Source organism: Hyposmocoma kahamanoa, unplaced genomic scaffold (assembly GCF_003589595.1).
Source record: "Hyposmocoma kahamanoa isolate Upper Pololo Valley unplaced genomic scaffold, ASM358959v1 192, whole genome shotgun sequence".
NCBI lineage: Eukaryota > Metazoa > Arthropoda > Insecta > Lepidoptera > Cosmopterigidae > Hyposmocoma > Hyposmocoma kahamanoa.
In genome coordinates, this window is record NW_020653719.1 from 5,082,151 (window position 1) to 5,100,319 (window position 18,169).

Sequence of the window (18,169 nt, forward strand, 5' to 3'; positions counted from 1 at the left end):
AACGCTGCTAACTTCATAAATATATAGATTTTGTATTAATTTATTCAAAAATAAACTTGTTACTTGGTGTTGAGATACTAGTATATACGCATGTGATCCCACACCATAAACAAATATATACAATCGAGAGAGCAACCTGAACTAAACAATAAGATGAAACTTTCAAGAGTTTATTTATTTACTTAGGATCTTTTCAATACATTATTACAATCTTAGGAACAACTTAAGATGAGATATTTCAACGCGAGCCTAGAATTTAGGAGGCGGGGTGTGGGGATTCGCACCTCGCGTCCGCAATTCGCTCGCTGTAGGTTGATATGAACAAAATAAGAACAAGTGAAGAATATTTGATACAGATCCGACGTCAACAAGCGCCCGATGGCGACTGTCGGGGTTGCAGGCGGCGCGGCGTGTCGTTAAACCGTTGGGCAATTAGCAAATTTTGTGATAAATGTGAATTTAATAGCTATTCAATAAATAAAACATTATATAGCTAATAGGGCTTTACTTGACAAACAAAATTTTGCTGGTTTTCCGTAGTACTTAAACAGATATTTACATATAAAAATTATACACAGAAATATTTACGTGTAAAAATTATACATAAAGTTAATCTGAAATAATTCATTTTAGACTTTTATTTTAACCTGTTTTCAGGATTTTATGTGATCGGATAAAGTATATCGTATCGTGTAACACATTAGCATATTATTTATTTAGACAGTATCGTTAGGTGTATAGTAAATTGTTTGTGAGACCATTATTTTATAATAAATACCTACACCATTCAAAACAGTTTTTCTCGATTATAAATCTAGATACAACGTGTATTGTGGAGATAGAGCGTGTCATCTTTTAGACAAACTACACCCATGTGGGTGGTTGAGAGGGCATAATTAAATTAGTGAAGTAACATAAATATTTATTGAAATTTATGGATATCGATATATATTATATAGGTAATAAGAAAATAAAACGCAATGTGATTGTAACATTACATATTAATAAGGACGTAGTTTTAATGAAAGGTGTTGGGTACAAATACCAAATAATAGGCTTTACAGGCTGGTAAAGTTAACTTGTCCACAATATAACTAATTTTAATTGATAACGTTTTATTCCACTGCCCATTACGATTCATGACTACTAAAAAACGTAAAAATAATAATTTTTCTTTTATTTCAAAATAATAAGTAAACATTTAGTCGACAAATCCATTATTTTTTGGTAGCAGTAGAGCTCTTTGTGAAAGAATTCGTCCAAGGTAGCTGCGTATCAGCATTACTGTCTTCCGGTTTTGAAGGCTAAGAGTGCTGGTGAAATTACAGGCACATGGGACTTGTCAACTTATGTCTCAGGGTAGCGGGCGCAGTGGTAATGCACCTTAGATCTTTGCAATTTAAAGCTCTGAGTGGCACTGTAACTGTTATAGACAGGTGTGTAGCTTACCATCAGGCGTACGACTTGTTCAGCCCGTCACTAGATATTATAAAAAAAATAAAATTATCTTTACCACTTCACTGGGCATGAGAGTAGATGTCTTATTTTGTCACAGGCTGCTCGCTACGTAGAGCGTTAAGCGTAGTATGCATTTTGTTTAACACGCAATGAATTTTGAGTTTAGCGATGTTGTGATTGTATTGAAAGTTTCTTAATTATTTTACGTTTTTTCGTGTTTACTTTATTAAAACAGGATTTAAGTTAATGACGTAGCCGTGAAAGGAGATGCCTCATTTTGACCGACTGACATTCGCACTTTTATTTAAGCACTTAGAAACAGCACAATATGGCAAGTGCAATATTGTGGCACGCGTGGCCCGCCCATATCGCCATTCTAACTAGATTTATTTCTGTGTACCAGACAGTTACAGGACAACTTGAATTGATAGTAAATAAAAGAGAGTTAATAACAACAACAAAAATACAATAATACATTTGGTTTGCTACAAGAACTTCACAAGTGTAGGAGAAATTAGTTGTTGAGTAAACAAAAGTAATTGTAAGAAAATAATATAAGAAAGAAAAATCTAAAAATATTTTCAAGAGTTCATAATCACTGATAATAAGATGATAAAAGTTTTTACTTTTTTTTTACTGTTTTCACAGGCTCAATGTCTAACTGAATACCAAACACAAAGCGCTCTAGCGGGTGCACTGGAAGGCAAGCGTGTACGCCCACCGTCCCCCGCACCAGCGCCCCTTCCCTTTAACGTCGATGATGTTTGTCGACCGGGGAACACACTGCTTTGGGATCTACTACAAGACGGTGCTATTGTGAGTTGTATGACCTGTCATAGTCAAGCGTAAAAATTTAAATTGCTTATTACTTCTCATGTCAAAATAAAACATCAAAAAACATTAACTTTTTTGTATTGTTTTACGATAAAAGCCGTGGTAGGCTAATGGTTTCACCTACCGCCTTTTAAGCAGAAGGCGTGGGTTCGAATCCGGGCCATTGAAATTTTTGGAATTTATGTGCTTAATTTACCACGAGCTTTTCGGTGACGGAAAACATGATAAGGAAACCTTCCTGCACACATTAACAAAGCAATTTAATTATGTGTGTGAAGTTCCCAAACCGCAATGGGCTTGCGTGGGAACTACAGCCCGAGCCCTCCCATTCTGAGAGGAGACATATGGCCAGTAGTTGGACTACATGTAGCTTAACTATTATTATATTATTATCTATACCATGAAACAAATTTTGCAACTGTGCGAGTTACTATTATATATTACACAAATGCTCACTTGCGTTTTTAATGAACAGGAACAACTTGGCGAAGGGCTGGCCCTGGAAGCCGAAAAGGCGTTATGCGCGTTGCTGTGTTTCAGTACAGATAAATTCATCAGGATAAAGTTCATTGAAGGCTGTCTCGATAATCTTGCTAATCATAGGTGAGTTTAAAACAAAAGTAATTGATACTGATGAAAGACAATGATATCTCAACTCCCTTTTTAGCTCTTTCCGTTTGTCGTGTCGTTCTAACGCGGATGTTTGATATCTTTATAACATTAAGCAACATGCAATATTATAGTGTATATACAAGGTGACTGGTTGAACGAAATAAATATTTAAAGAGATGAATGAGTAGCTGATACCCATCCCGAATATGTAAAAATAACACGACCATGTAAAAAAAAATATTAAACATTTTTATTTAAGGAAAATACTGCCTCTAACATTTTGTATTACTCTGCGCGTGACGTTCGTCAAAACAAAATCGTCTGCGCATGTGCATTAGACACCCCCGCCACTACTCGTTGAAGGCCGCTTGCGCCGGCTACCCCAATCCCGCCCGCGCGTCCCGCCGTCCGCCGGGTTAGTTCGCTTACGCCCTTTTGTAAGTCAGGACGTTGTGATTTTGCGTTTACACGCACGCGCCGCCGCCGCCTCGCCGATCTTTGTTTTCCGTGATACATCGGTCTGTTCAACTGTGTAATTCCGTGGAGTGCAGTGACACATAATGATGCCTTATCACTACACAAATGAGGAGTATTGGGACATGATACGGTGTTATGTTATGGCAAATGATGTAGTTAGTGGTGCTAGGGACCTGTACCGTGAAATGTTCCCTAATCGGCGAGTTCCATCCTACACTTTAATGTTAGGACTCAATTTTCGTTTGAGGACTTTTGGGCAGTTCACTGTGCCCTCGCATGCTCAAGGGCGAGGAAGGGATCCGTATCCAGTGAACCTACAAGAAGCGATTTTTGAATACTTTGAGCATGACCCACGCCGGAGTACTCGAAATGCAGCAAGACGATTCGGAGTGTCACAATGGACAGTGTGGAAACTCTTACACAGAGACGGTCTTCACACGTACCATTTTCGCTCTGTTCTGTGGAGCTCGGCGTCATTGACCACGGTCCGCGAATACATTTTTGTGAGTGGTTATTAAATAACCAGGACAAAAACATTTTATTCACTGTCGAAGCCACATTCACGAAAATGGGAATTTTTAATGTGCACAATGAACATTGGTGGGCACATGAAAATCCGTATGTGATACGACAGGACTATTTCCAACACCGTTTCAGTGTAAATGTGTGGGCGGGCATTTTGGGTACTAATCTTCTAGGCCCTTATTTTATTGAGGGACGGCCCTTATTTTATTGAGAGACGATTGGATCATATCTCGTAACTACGCATTCTGCAAAACGTCGTTGACGATATGTTATTCAAAGTGCCGCTGAACTATGTAGCAAACTTGTTTTACCAGCACGACTGGCGGCGCTCCCGCACCCTACCAGACACAGGTCCGTGAGTACCTTACAAATGAATTCGGGGAATGGTGGATTGGGCGCGGCGGGCCAGTCGCGTGGCCAGCTCGATCACCGGATTTAACTCCTTTAGATTTTTATTTGTGGGGTGATGTAAAACGTCTAGTGTATGCGACTGAATACCAAAGTCGGGATGAACTGAAATCCAGAATTCAGGACGCGTTCGAGAAAATTAGAAACGATAATTTTGTTTTAAATAATTTAAAAGACAATTTGCGAAAACGCGCACAACTGTGCATTGCGCGAGGTGGTGGACACTTTGAACAATTGTTAAGATTGCTGTAAATTTGTAAATTTAATCAAAATTAATTATTGTAAATAGGTATGATTCCATTTTTTAAATACGCCAAAAATACCAAACCATGCCCATACCTACTAGCTTAATTTGTGTTTTACAACTGCGTAAAATATTATGTACTTTAAAAAATAATTTATCGTAGTTTAATTGGTATTTTTGCCTGTCCTAAGCCAAAATCAAAGTATGAAGGGAAAATTGAATTATTTTTAAAACAGCTTAAGCGAGAGAGGCTTGACACGCGCTCGTAGCGCGGGGCGCGACGCGGCGGCGGGCGGTTCATTTTCCTAACAAATTAGCTGTTCGTAGAGTAGCTTAAACGAACAGAGTATTAGTATTTGTAAAATGGTACGATATTTTTTTTATAATGTTTTGGGGCGATATTTTTACATATTGGGGATGGGTATCAGCTGCTCATTCCCCACTTTAAATATTTATTTCGTTCAACCAGTCACCCTGTATACATATAATAGTGTCATTAAAAGTATGACAAAAGTTTGTATGCGTAGTTTCTCTGTTTGAAATTTAATCTGAATTGTTGTATTTTCTAAAGTTTGCACTGACAAGTGTATTTTACTAGATGTGTTTTTTTTTCAGATCTGTAGCGGTGTCGCTTCGTCTTTTACCAAAACTATTTTCATCATTTCAACAGTTACGCGGCATGGATATGCATCAAGTAGGTTGACCTCGTTACATACCTATACGCAGTCTGTGGCGAGAATATACGGTCAGGGCCTACAGGACCCTACGGACTAAATACAATAACGCATTCAGGGTGTTGATAGGGTTGTCCCGTCTTCGCAGCGAGTGCAGGGATGTTTGCTGATGTCCGTGTGGACGGTTTTTACGCCACTTTGCGGAAAAAACGCGCGTCTTTGATGCGTCGTGTGCGGGTCAGCCCCAACTTCGCTCTTCGCGTCGTAGGGAATAGGGATGCATGCTTTATTTGACACTCGTGGGTTAAACACGTCCTAATGTATAATTGAATTTTAATTTTACTAACGCTACAGTCCATTTCACATGGGTGGATGGGTACTGTGACATTTCACGTTTTTATGTTGCTATTTTTAACTAATCCCTCAACCAGGTTATGAAAAGATATAAGTATATTTAATATTCTTATAATATACCAAAAACGAACAATGTTAGTTGCAGTTGTAAATTTAAGTAAAAATTACAGTATATTGAGTAGATAGAAAATCAATATTATAAAGATAAAAATAAATTACCCCAACTACTTTATGCCTAAAACGGAATATTTATCCATAGAGATTTACACCATGGAATCGATAAATCGAATCGGTTATTGTGTACCTCGCGTCAATACGTGTTCAAATTGTATTACAATGACCTTGTATGTGGGTAGTTTTCTTTTGCTTGGAATTTTGCATGATGTTTTTGGAGTCATTCTTCAAATTTCGTTTCGTTTCGTTGCTGTTGATTTTATACTATGTTGTTGACTTTTTGTTTAATTATTGTTGATTTTTAATTTGTTGCGTAGTTTTTTAGTAACATAATAATGTTATGTTCATGATTTGTTCTTAAAGCATAGTTTCTAATATTGATTCTCGCTTCGTTATAAATTATCTCGATAAGATATTTAAATCGATTTTTTTCTATTCGATATTACATCACTACATCTCTAGAAACTTCCAATTTCAAACGTTACCGTAACCATGCTATGTGAAATGAACTTTAGAATAAATTCTCATCTTTGTATATATTAACATTGTTACTTGAAATAAAAGTATTATGATGACGTCATCGGATATACAAAAGTAATTCGTACTGTTTGTAAAACGGTGGCCATCTGACTGTTGACTATGTGATATAATCTGTTACATACAAATTATTCAGATACTCATAGTATGGGAATAATACACAAAAATAATTTAATTATTGCTGCAGGTGGTCATGTGGGCAGAGAGAGAACGCGGTATGATGCGTCTCTTTCTCGAAGATTTACGGCACTACATGTCCCAACCTCGAACGGGAACGGGCGATGCAGCTCACTATGCACATATAACTGAATTAACAGTTAGACTGCATTTTCTGACAGCTATATTCTCACCGGTCGGCTCTCCGCAACATTTCAGGTGAATAAATTATACTCTTACAACATCGAAACGATTTGTCCTTACATACACGTTATTTACCTAATATACACAAAAAATAATTGGACCACTTTGAATTTGACACCTGTTAATGACACCATCACCAAGGGAGCCGAGCCTCGCTCCGTTTGACGTTCATGGCTTGATTATAAATTCCGTGTTCTTACTGCCTGCAGCTGTCCTCCCAAACACTCTATTGTTATATTTTGGAATAAAAATATAAAAGGTATTAGACGATTATTCCACTAATTTGTAATACCGTACAAATAACGTCTATTTTTTTTTATTCTAACAGATTAACTGTAGAACAAGTAGAAGAACTCTGGCAATGCCTTGTAGTAAAAGGATCAGGCGAATGCGCTGACTGCTTATACTCATGGTTGCTATCTCACACGAAGTCTCCCGAACAACATGCACTGGGTTTGGACGCTTTGAGGTTCCTGTATGTTGAAAAAATGCCCACTTTGGATCCCGAGGTAACAGAAAACAATTTTTGTAGAAATGCATATTGTTATATTGTCACCAGGTTATATAATTTGTCCAACATTTCAGCTCCTTCGGTTACATTTAAGGAATGCAAATAAAATACAAAATGTTTTCATAAACTAGTCTCATAATATCTATGCCTTATGCTTTGTTATGTGATTATATTATACTAGGCGTTTTCAGTCAATGGTGGCATGGATTCTCCATTGTTTTTAGCAAAACATTCATTTAATGTGAATTTTGTTTGACACAGCGGTATATCCAATGTGACGTCACTAATAAGTACTGCTGTTTCTATCTGACTCTTGGTTTCTGAATTCTTGGCACTGTTTTATTTAACAATTATTGTCGATCATTATCGACTCAAATTAATGGTCAAACTGAAAACATCAATTTGATCATTGACCTACCAATAAATGGACGTGGGCTCTAATACAAAAACCACGAAAAAAATGTCCGATGTTAACCTATACAAGCATAGTGACATGTAACGAAATACAAAAAACTAAAACATTTAATTTAAATTGTAACGTCATTGCAGTATTGCAACAAAAGTAGTAATAAAATAAAAATACACAACAATAAAACACTAAATAAACAATAAAAGTAACAATTTAAGGGCCCCAAAAAACATCATATTCAACTTCTACTGGAAATTTAACAAAATGCACCATATTTAGCTTTGACTGAAAATTACTTGAACATAAGAGTAATGGAGTAGCCTTTATCGTATATATTAATTAATTCTTATGTATATTATTATGTCGAATTTTGTACAAATTCACTTAAAGAAATAATAAAGAGTTGGGCAGATACATACATACAAATATTACTACAAAAGTGAAAATAAGCGTGTACTATAAGAAATGTACCGATATTCCATCTAAACGTAAACTCGAATATCAGTAATTATGAAAACTGGTTTATAATAAAACCGTTACGCTTTCGAGTAATTTTGATGCTTTTCACAAAGACAAAATTAGCTTTTGTTTTGTAATCTTCCTAAAAAAATACATTTGACATTATGAAAATTCGAGCTAACATTATTTTGGGCAAATGTATTTTCTGATTTCTGAAAAAAAAAAGAAAAAGTAATGTAAAATGAGTACAACAATGTTTTGTTAGTTATTGCTAACGTTTAATAAAAAGTCATTTTAAAGATAAGATTAAAATCAACACGACTCTATAGTTTCTTTGTTCCAAATATTTCAATCGCTTATCGTTTGAACAATTGAAAATGACCAAGAAGTTTATATAAGCTTCTTGAAATTGACGTAAGGGGTCTCTTTCCATCTTTTGCGCAAGCAATGTGTAGAGGACAGTTAGCTATTTGATTATTTTGTGTGCTTTTGTAATTTATATTTACGATTCATTTATATATAAATGAAATACTATAAAACTCTACAAAATAACACTTTTAAATGAGAACTATGATAACATATTTGTTTAGTGAAAATATGATACAAAAACCTGTTTTTACACTTTACTACTGTATAATTTTTATAACTCATTATTATATGTTACTGCATGCAATCATGCAACCGCGCTGTCAGTCGAACAAACAAAGAATGTTGCGCGATTGACGCTCTGTACGCGATTTTATAGGCCCTATAGGTGCGGACACTTTTTAGCGCGAACCCGACTTCCATTTATTGGTAGGTCAATGAATTTGACCATTTAAAAGTCTTTTTTTTTTTTCAGTAACATTTAGCAAAACATTTCATTTTCTCTTGTCGAAAATATTTTCGTGTCTCATATATTTTTTCATCTTCACTACAATTTCGTCTATTGTCTTTGCTTATTGTATGTTTTATATCAATTAATAGATTCAGGCGTTACTTTGCGGAAGTCCATGTTAATAAAAATGGAAGTAAATTAATTTGCTACTCTGCGACACTCAGTGAAGGTTAAATCGTGCAAAATAGCTGCGCTTGTGTTGAATATTTTTTCACGCATTGATTATCCCACCAGATTCCCATTCTTATGAAATCTTACATTTTTGCGAAACTACGTCTGGATGTTTTAGAACAGAAGGAAATAATTAGGTTTAACAACAGGGGTTCTATAATCAATGAACTATTGAATTTGGCATCAACCGTTCTGAACAACCTCTCTCCCCTCATTTCAGCACGTACAGTGGTAGATTTTCTCCCACAGCACTTCTTCTTCTTATTTCTGGCGGAAGTCTGCAGTAGCGCCCTAAGCCGAGGTCCGTGCCCACTTGGGTTTTAAGTTTAGTTTGAAGTTTATTCTACGGGCTATGAGCCTTCAGCTCGCCCTTTTCTTTCGGTGGCGTAGTCAAGGCCATCAGCGGCCAGCTGCAAAATATCCTTCAAAAAAAAAAACAACCTCACTTTTCGGCCGAGCGCCGAGCAGTCAACAGCCCCTGAGGATGCCTCGTGGAGAGGTGGAACACGTGTCGGGTATATTTTTGGTGCTGGTTTATGACTGTAGTTGCGCTTGTGTTATTTATTTTATTAATTTTATGCGGAGGGAGGGTTGATATAATTAAAAAATATTCAACACAAGCGCAGCTGTTTTGCACGATTTAACCTTCACTGGGTTCGCAGAGTAGCAAATTAATTTACTTCCATTTTAGTTTTATATCAGTCGAAACCAACATAAACTTTATGTTATATTCGACAGACAATCAGCATAATGGGTCTCAGTCTCTATCAGCAACTATGCAACTTGGCTCGCATGGCGCTCGGCACCGGCGATTCTAGAGACTCCGCTCATCCTCATACGTTGGCAATGGATCATTTGTGGAAAATTGCTCTACGGGCCAATAGCACAGGTATTACATCTCACCTGACGGAAAGTGACGATGAGGTCGACGATGGAGCATGCACAACTAAATAATGTCTATTCACTCTTGCTTTGAAAAGTTCCTACTTCAGGGAATAAGTCTGCAGGCAGGGAATTCCACTGCATAGCCGTTCGCCACATAAATATGTAATCGAAACGCTTCGTGTCAATTATATGATAATGATACGTGTTTTTACGAATTTATTTTACTACCACAGATAGTATAATACTATAGTAGTACTACGATGACATTAATGAATAATGACTCACTGAACACTTACTTATTTTTAAGTGTTATGTCTTAACACAATGACAAGTTAACACAAAACACTCAGTTATTGGCTGGCAAGTTAGTAATTGCAATATTTGAGTTATTTGAAGAAACTTTCATAAGTTTCAAGTGGCGCTGACAGCAATAGTTGTTTAAACCCAACACAAAGATCGCTAATTCGGTCTATAGCTTAGTTGGTAAGAGCGGTGGCCACGGAGTGGCAACAGACGCTGGTTTGAGTCCAGTCAAAGCGAAGTAGTTTTTCTTTGTGTTTTTCGATCTTTGTTTCAATAATAATTGACATGGATGTCAGAAGCCAATACTAGCCGCCACAATTTCAGGCTCTATATGAAATTTAACAGCCTTTAAAACCCTATTGCATTTTTTTTCTCCTAGATGTTTCAATGGGCGCGATTCAATATCTAAACAGTTATTATATGGGCCAGCAACTACAACAGGAGGACGATTTCGTATCCAAGTGTATGTTCCATCTCTCTTCCGCCGCCGAGCGACTCATATCGAAAGAGCAGGTTGGGGAAAGTTCTATCAAGTTGACTTGTGAAGGCAAGAAGGAGGATAAACTGAATATTTACGAACACATGGCTGAAGAGGCTGCATTGCAATGTGTACAGAGAGCGCTGCTGCTGTTGAAAACGCATTTAGATACTTTTAAAAGGAGGTATGTTTTTCGAAGATGTAGTTTATATAACTGAATAGATTATTAGTACAAACTAAGTAAGTAAGTTCTTAATTTCAATTTCTTTCTAGATATGCATATCACCTCCGTCGATGGGCGCTGGTGGAATCAGGAGCGTGGGAAGGAACACCAGGACCTGGAAGCGTGCGTTTAACACTTCAACCGGCTGGCGCGGGACCCAGAGCCACCATCTCTTTACATCACACTGATCTCGTAGCTCATTTGAGAGCTCATGTTCATGTTTGGTGGGAGAAACAGGTAGAGTACTATGCATATTTTCAAAAAATATTCCAATGATTTAAATATTTAATGTATTTGGGTAACTTTAACTAATAATTAACCTTATATCTAAACGATTAAGGTGAGCGATTGGCCAGCCCGAATTAGAAACAATTGACGGTTACGTCAATTGTTTCACTTCAAATGGTCCAGTTTAACTTGAAGTTTTTTAATTAGATATTTTGCTGTTTTTCCTACACCACCGAATGGAACAGCCACCCATAGTTAGAGATATTATCTATTACAATAAATACAGAATATTTTTGGAATATACGGAGACGTACACACAGGTCAGTTGCTGACGCTGTACTATTTAAGCTTTCTAATTTGTGATTTCAGTGCAAACAAGAGTTGATAATTAAAAGTGATAAGGCCCATTTGCCTGATGAGTTGCCAGGGATGGATGGCCCTTATTTCGTCTCTATTTTTGGTTATATACTCGATGGACAATTGTAATGTCCAATACATTATAATGAAGTAGGTTACGCAATTGTCGACTTCTGTAAAACTTGAATATCTCCGATCTGGAGACTTGAAAATCTGGTACTGCAATGAGAAGTGCATCAATTTAATAAAACATTAATATGTTTAATATTTTGACAACTTTTCCCTTACATAGATCTCATAAATTTGCCTTCCAGTAAGTAGGCATTGGAATAAATGTATGCACCTTTCTAGCGTTTCGTAATTGTAAATACATCGGCGTTACTCTGGTACTGTACCTAATATTTTGTTATTTTTAGATACAAGGTGAAGAAGGCGTAACAACGTTGTCTACAGATGGCCCACTACGAATGATAACTCAAGGGCAAGAGCTCACGATAGACTACGATGAAAGGACACTTTATGACATGGGGTTTAAAGACAATCAGGTAGATACTTTTTGCAAATAATTACCCTTAAATCACGAATACCAACACTAGTAATTGCATGTCGTTGACAGCGACTATGAAATAAATGGACGAAACTAATTACACTTAAAATCGTCACATTGATTAAACTCTACTAACTCTTTCGAAAGGCAGATTTCCCTGAAATGAATGAGTAAAAAATTATGGGGGCTGTTCTTTGTATATAAATATGTGTATACATTCATCATTTACAATATTTATCAAAATATCTCAAATATCTCAATATAAAATCGAATCGAGAGAGCACATTGGATGCACCCATAGGCTTTACTACGATCGGCCTGCTAAGTGCCGATTTATAAATTGGCATTTATTCTTTATGCAGTTATGGAAATTTAAACATGACCAGTTATTTAGCACACTTATTCAGGATGAAAAACAGTTGTTCATGTTACAGCAGTTGAGTTTGTTAGTTCTGTAGGGCTAGCACTACAGGACGCGACTCGATCGAGAGCGACAAAGCGTGAGATACTGCTATTCTGGCATCTCGCGTTTTAGTGCTACCCCTATTGATTGGGTGGTCCCTGTAGTAAAAGTTGTTAATATCGATAGACTCATATTATTTTTAAATATTGTGCAATTTATTAGATTTCAATTTTTAATTGTAGATCCAGAAAAGTTTATCAAAAATTGCTTATAAGCGTGTATTTCTTTTCAGTTGGTATTTGTATCAGTGGGTGTAGGCGGAAGAGGCGCGTGGGCGGAATGGCCGTCAGCACAACCCGCGCCCGCCAGAACGAGATTACCCACCCTGTTGCTACTCGACCCTACGTATTTCCATCAGCTGTTTACGCTGATGCAGGCGTTAGGGCAGATGAAAGAGCCTGGGGCAAATGCGGTATATGATATTTTTTTTATAGTTTTCAAATGTGGTAGAAAACATTGTAAATTTTTTCCCTACACTCACAGACTTTCAGCTCTTTGATTTTTTGCTAGAAAACTGTTAAACTGAGTTTAGATTAAATGATTATCACTAGTATCAGGTTTCTTACCACGGTATGACTTCTTTTTATTTTCCCGATATTTCATTTGATATTTTATTTGAGTTTAGATTGTTTAAATTACTGTATTAACTTTTTTACAACGAGGATATTGTTTATGAGTTTAGACAAGAAATCTTGACAATGTTTTAGTTGAAGCTTGCAATTAAAAAATTCAGGCAGTATTGAGTTTACGGCGCACAGTGTGTTATTTCACTTTAGTTGCGGACATCCTCGTTTTATGTTCGATTTCAATAGGTTGAATCCTAATAAACTGTACTAAGAAACACCCGTTTGGATATTTACTTTTATTATGGAGATATAGTTTTTTTTTCGAATGGTCACTGAACTTCAAGAAAAATATTTTTGCCTGTATTTCCCGAAATACGTGAAACTTCCCTTTGAAAAAAATACAAATTGACTGTCTATTTAAAATTTATTAAATGTGAAAATCGCAAGTCCTTAAGCGCGCAAGAATGCGAGAAAAAAATTTTTGTTAATTTTAAAAATATATTTATATGAAATAACCGTCCCAAATTAGCATTTTCTTTACCTTCGACATATACTACATTAATGTATCTATCGAATAAAAAAAAAGTAAACGTTTATCTCGGAAGATCTCCGAGATTCCGCGTTTCTAAGGTTTTTTTAGATTTCTATGGAAATAGGGTTCTCACAAAATGTTTAAATGTTTACCCGACTACATGAATCAATGGCGGGGTATGTGTTAAAACAACAATAATAATATATTTATTTCGAATATGAATAGACTTGTGTTGTGTTAGTAAATATAAAATTTTGTTCATACATGTGGGAGCTTTGGTAGCCCACAACAATTCAAATTCCTTTATGAAGTTCAGGTAACATAGTTCATATGGTACATAAATTGAATTTTTACATTTTTAAGTTCCGTTAGTTAAATTTAAAATCAAGTGAAATAAATTAAATTCAAGTAATTATGTCAAAAATAATTTAGTACAATGTACGTTACTTAGTATTGGCATATTTTGTTATAATATTCACGTATGTGCATTACGTTATGTGAATAAAGATAAATTATCCTGGCAAATGCTTTCAGCATTAATGCTGGCAAATGCTTTCAGCATTAATGCTTTCAGCATTTGCCAGGATAATTTATCTTTAATTTATAATTTATCTACATTTTCCTCATTATCGGATTGCCGAATGATTTCGTCTGTTGCTAGCGTGATATCAGCAGCTTCAATATTACCCATCAGAAGACATTAGTCTTCTGATGGGTAATGATGGTAACGAACATTTTCCGTGGTCACTCTTAGAAGGCGAAGAACTTTACCAGGTATTATAGGTAGAGATTTTTTATGTTTGTGACGTGTACTCAGCGTCAAAGTCCGATCCAACTTTCGTGTATGGTGCTCTCGATCATCATAACGTTAAACGGTCTCGATCATAACGCCTTGTTCCTTGATTCATCGGCTTGTTCCGATAACATACCTATTGGTAATATGCTACACTCAATGAATATAAAATATTGCACTTTGCCGACTGAATAAATATTCTGTGATAACCCCAACCCAAAATTTAAAAATGCAATATTTCTTTCTCTTGTTAGTCGCATCTGGATTTTTTATTTTGGTAGTACTTATTACTGTAATTAACAAATCCTCGTTGAAAAAACATGTTAATATGTAGTCTTCAGAAAAAAATGGATTAAACTATAGAAAAAAATTAATTGTACACTAGGATAGCTTTATATTTTTAAATTTTTGGACTTATAGGCGCTTTTAGTAGTTTTCTATCATAACAGGTAATATTTAATGAAAAGTCATTTACAGGAAAGGAGATAATCCGATTTTATGGTCTCTATGGATTTTTCTCGATTTTTTACATTTCTCTAAAACTATGCTAGATATAGAGGAGAGTTTAATTAAGAGCTTTGTTTAAGTATTATCTTTCTAAAAAAAACACATAAAACGAGGATGTCCGCAACTAAGGCAAAATAACACACTGCCGGGCACAAGCAGGTATATCTGTCTCGCTCACTCGTTTAGATTATTTTACTGTTATCTTTTTTTGTACGGTGATTTGGCTGGGGTTGAAAATTGTTAAAAGCTTTTAAACGTTCATTTTCCTTCAATTTTATACTTGAATTTGTCGCATCTGGTTTTTTTTCGTGGTAGTACTTATATAAGTAACATATCCGCGTTGAAAATAAATGCTAATATGTAGAAATTATTCAGAAAAAAAAAACGAAATCATAGAAAAAAATTAATTCTGGTCTAGGAAAGCTTGATATTTTTATTTATTTTTTGGATGTCTTGGTGCTTTTAGTAGTTTTCTATCATAACATGAAATATTTAAAGAAAAATTTACAGGAAACGTAATAATCTGAGTTTATGGTTTTTTCTCGATTTTCAAAGTTTCTCTAAAACTATGATAGATACAGCGTGGAGAGTTTTATTACGAACTTTGTTTGAATATTATCTTTCTAAAAAACACATAAAACGAGGATGTCCGCAACTAAGGTAAAATAACACACTGTGCGGCGTTTATGGTTTTACGATGATTTATTTCATTTGTAGGAACCAGTGGCCCATACGAAAGCACAACTGCTTTCCAGACGCGTTTGGGATATTTTGCAAGCAGTACCTCTAAACCCCACTCTACTCGAAGCCTTTCAGAACCCCATAGAGAGCAAACTACCAGAATTACTTGATCCTAACAGTCCCCAGAAACTGATGTATTCGCTACACATAATCGACAAGTTGAGCTCAAGTAATAGTGGCCCAAACGTAAAGGAAACATCGGAGAACGAAAAGAGTGAAGAAGAAAAAGTAGGCGCTGAGACTTGGAACGATTTGTTTATCAAGAAAGGTGGTTTGAGGCTGCTTTACGATATTATGATGTCGGGTGAGTATACAAGAGTCATTTTGCTGCCGTTTATTAGAGTGTTCTATTTATATAATGGCCTCAGTAGTCACACACACATATGCATATTGATCAGAAAATTTACAAAAAGGTACTACATAATCTCAATACAGAGTACTAAAAAAACCGACCTCAAAAGTACGTGGAATTACGTCTATTTGCTAAGTTTTATTGAAATATCCCCTAGTTCGCCACTATACAAGACTTGACACTGGAGACAATAAAAATCGGTTCTCACTACTCAAAGTATATTGAAAGAAAAACGCATTGAATTGGAGAAATAGCAAAATCAACCATTAAAATAATTGCTCCTAAATTAAAGTCTAGGTGCTATTTATAAAAATGAATCTTCATGCGTGAACAGCCACCCTTACAGCTGGATGATTTTCTTCAAAATGAAATGGGACCACTATGGAAGTACCCCCTTTCCAACAAGAAAAGAATCATGAAAATCAGTTCACAAATACCGGAGTTATCGCGTAACATAAATAAAAAAGGACATACAGTCGAATTGAGAACCTCCTCCTGTTTTGAAGTCGGCTAAAAATGTTTACTACATTTCAGTCTTAATGCATTCTAATATGATTTGGTTCCTCTGGTTTTAAGCTATTCTGATCTAAAGATAAAAAACGGAGGTTCTCAAGTCGTACTTCTTTGGAAAGGGTGTACCTCAGTAGTGGTTCCATTGAAATGTAAAGAAAAAATCCGTCTCTAAAGGTGGCAATTTAGAGGATTAATCCGCTTTATTTAATTTCATCCACTTTCCGTTAATCGTTTCCGTTAATTATAATTACAATGAAAATAAAACGCAGCGAAAACGGAACAATCTTTTAATGTCGGTTTTTTTTAATAAAACAATTATGTTACGCGTTATCCTATTAATTATTTTCATCATACTGTATTTCAGTTCTTGTCACCCAAGTTAATATGTTTTCTATCATAGTCCATGCAATTTTTTACCGTTTATTTGTTTCGTAGGTGAACTACAGCGCAGTGATGATAGCGAGTGGCGGCAAGACTGCCTCGCCTTGTTGTTGCAGCTTTTATGTCGAATAGGCACTCTGCATTCTTCAGATCCAGCACAAACACCAAAATTACATCCTGTAAGTTTATTTTTATTTGTGTGATCATACGTCATCATTAACGATCAAACGATAAAGACTTTTTAGGAAAGCGATTTATTTGCTTGAACTGCGTATGTCCCACACGGTAAAACAGTGCTAGAGAACAAAAAAGTAACGAGAATGGACACTGCGCCCCTCCCTAGCTTTAGATACCGCACCACGCCCCGTACATTGACAAGGACGGCAACAAGGCTGTCGGCGAGCTTTTTCGCGACGGCCTTTTTTTAGACGGCTTTGATATTTAAATATAGTTTTCATTTATTCATTACGAAACTTGTTCGTTAATATATAACATCATTGGACGTTACTATTTATAAAGGCCTTGAATTGTACTCTATACGGCTGTTTATCGTCATTTAAACGTGAGGAGTTTCCTTCGTTTTCCGAAAGATGAAACGGAGTAAGTAAAAAAAAACATACAGTTATTATTTTTTTCATTAATTTAGTGCAAAGTAATATGTAATACAGATTATATTACTGATTACTTGTATCAATATAATAATGAGACGCCGTAAGTTCACGAAATAGTAGACAAGGGTCCTCGAATTTTCAATTTGTATTGCCGATAAACATTATGTAGTGAATATAATTATTAACTAGCTAATGATAAAGTTGGACAAGCAATTTCAAATACCTTGATTATATATTTGAACGTAGCTGCCTGGAATATAACATTTTAAGTGCTTTTAATATTAAAAAAAAAAAATCTTCAATTATTATTCTAGTTAGTGAATTAATGAAATATATAATATTATGTCAATATAATTACCTAATGAACGTGTGTAATTACTAGGATTGTATTAATAGAATTATCAGTTATCTAACTGATTCGCGTTAGAATTTTCGCTATGTTGCCGCTCTGACCACAAAACGTAATGAAGAATTATGAAAGAAAGTGATGGGTAACCTTGCCACTTCACGCACACATTGTGCACACACAGTGCAAATAGCGCTTTGCTGAATGTAGTAGTAGTAGTAGTAGTAGTAGTAGTAGTAGTAGTAGTAGTAGTAGTAGT

At 35.6% G+C, this 18,169-nt stretch overlaps 1 protein-coding gene across 1 annotated transcript in view; it reads left to right on the forward strand.

Annotated features, from left to right (window-relative positions):
• Positions 1–18,169, forward strand: part of LOC113226664 (ubiquitin carboxyl-terminal hydrolase puf) — a 64,243-nt gene that overhangs the window by 13,002 nt on the left and 33,072 nt on the right. Inside the window, exons 12-23 of the mRNA XM_026459385.1 lie at positions 2,107–2,274; positions 2,768–2,895; positions 5,174–5,252; positions 6,485–6,672; positions 6,986–7,166; positions 9,823–9,973; positions 10,652–10,934; positions 11,024–11,210; positions 11,975–12,103; positions 12,801–12,980; positions 15,684–16,011; positions 17,008–17,132. Of these exons, the coding sequence (XP_026315170.1) occupies positions 2,107–2,274; positions 2,768–2,895; positions 5,174–5,252; positions 6,485–6,672; positions 6,986–7,166; positions 9,823–9,973; positions 10,652–10,934; positions 11,024–11,210; positions 11,975–12,103; positions 12,801–12,980; positions 15,684–16,011; positions 17,008–17,132 (2,127 nt within the window). The remainder of the gene's footprint in view (positions 1–2,106; positions 2,275–2,767; positions 2,896–5,173; positions 5,253–6,484; positions 6,673–6,985; positions 7,167–9,822; positions 9,974–10,651; positions 10,935–11,023; positions 11,211–11,974; positions 12,104–12,800; positions 12,981–15,683; positions 16,012–17,007; positions 17,133–18,169) is intronic.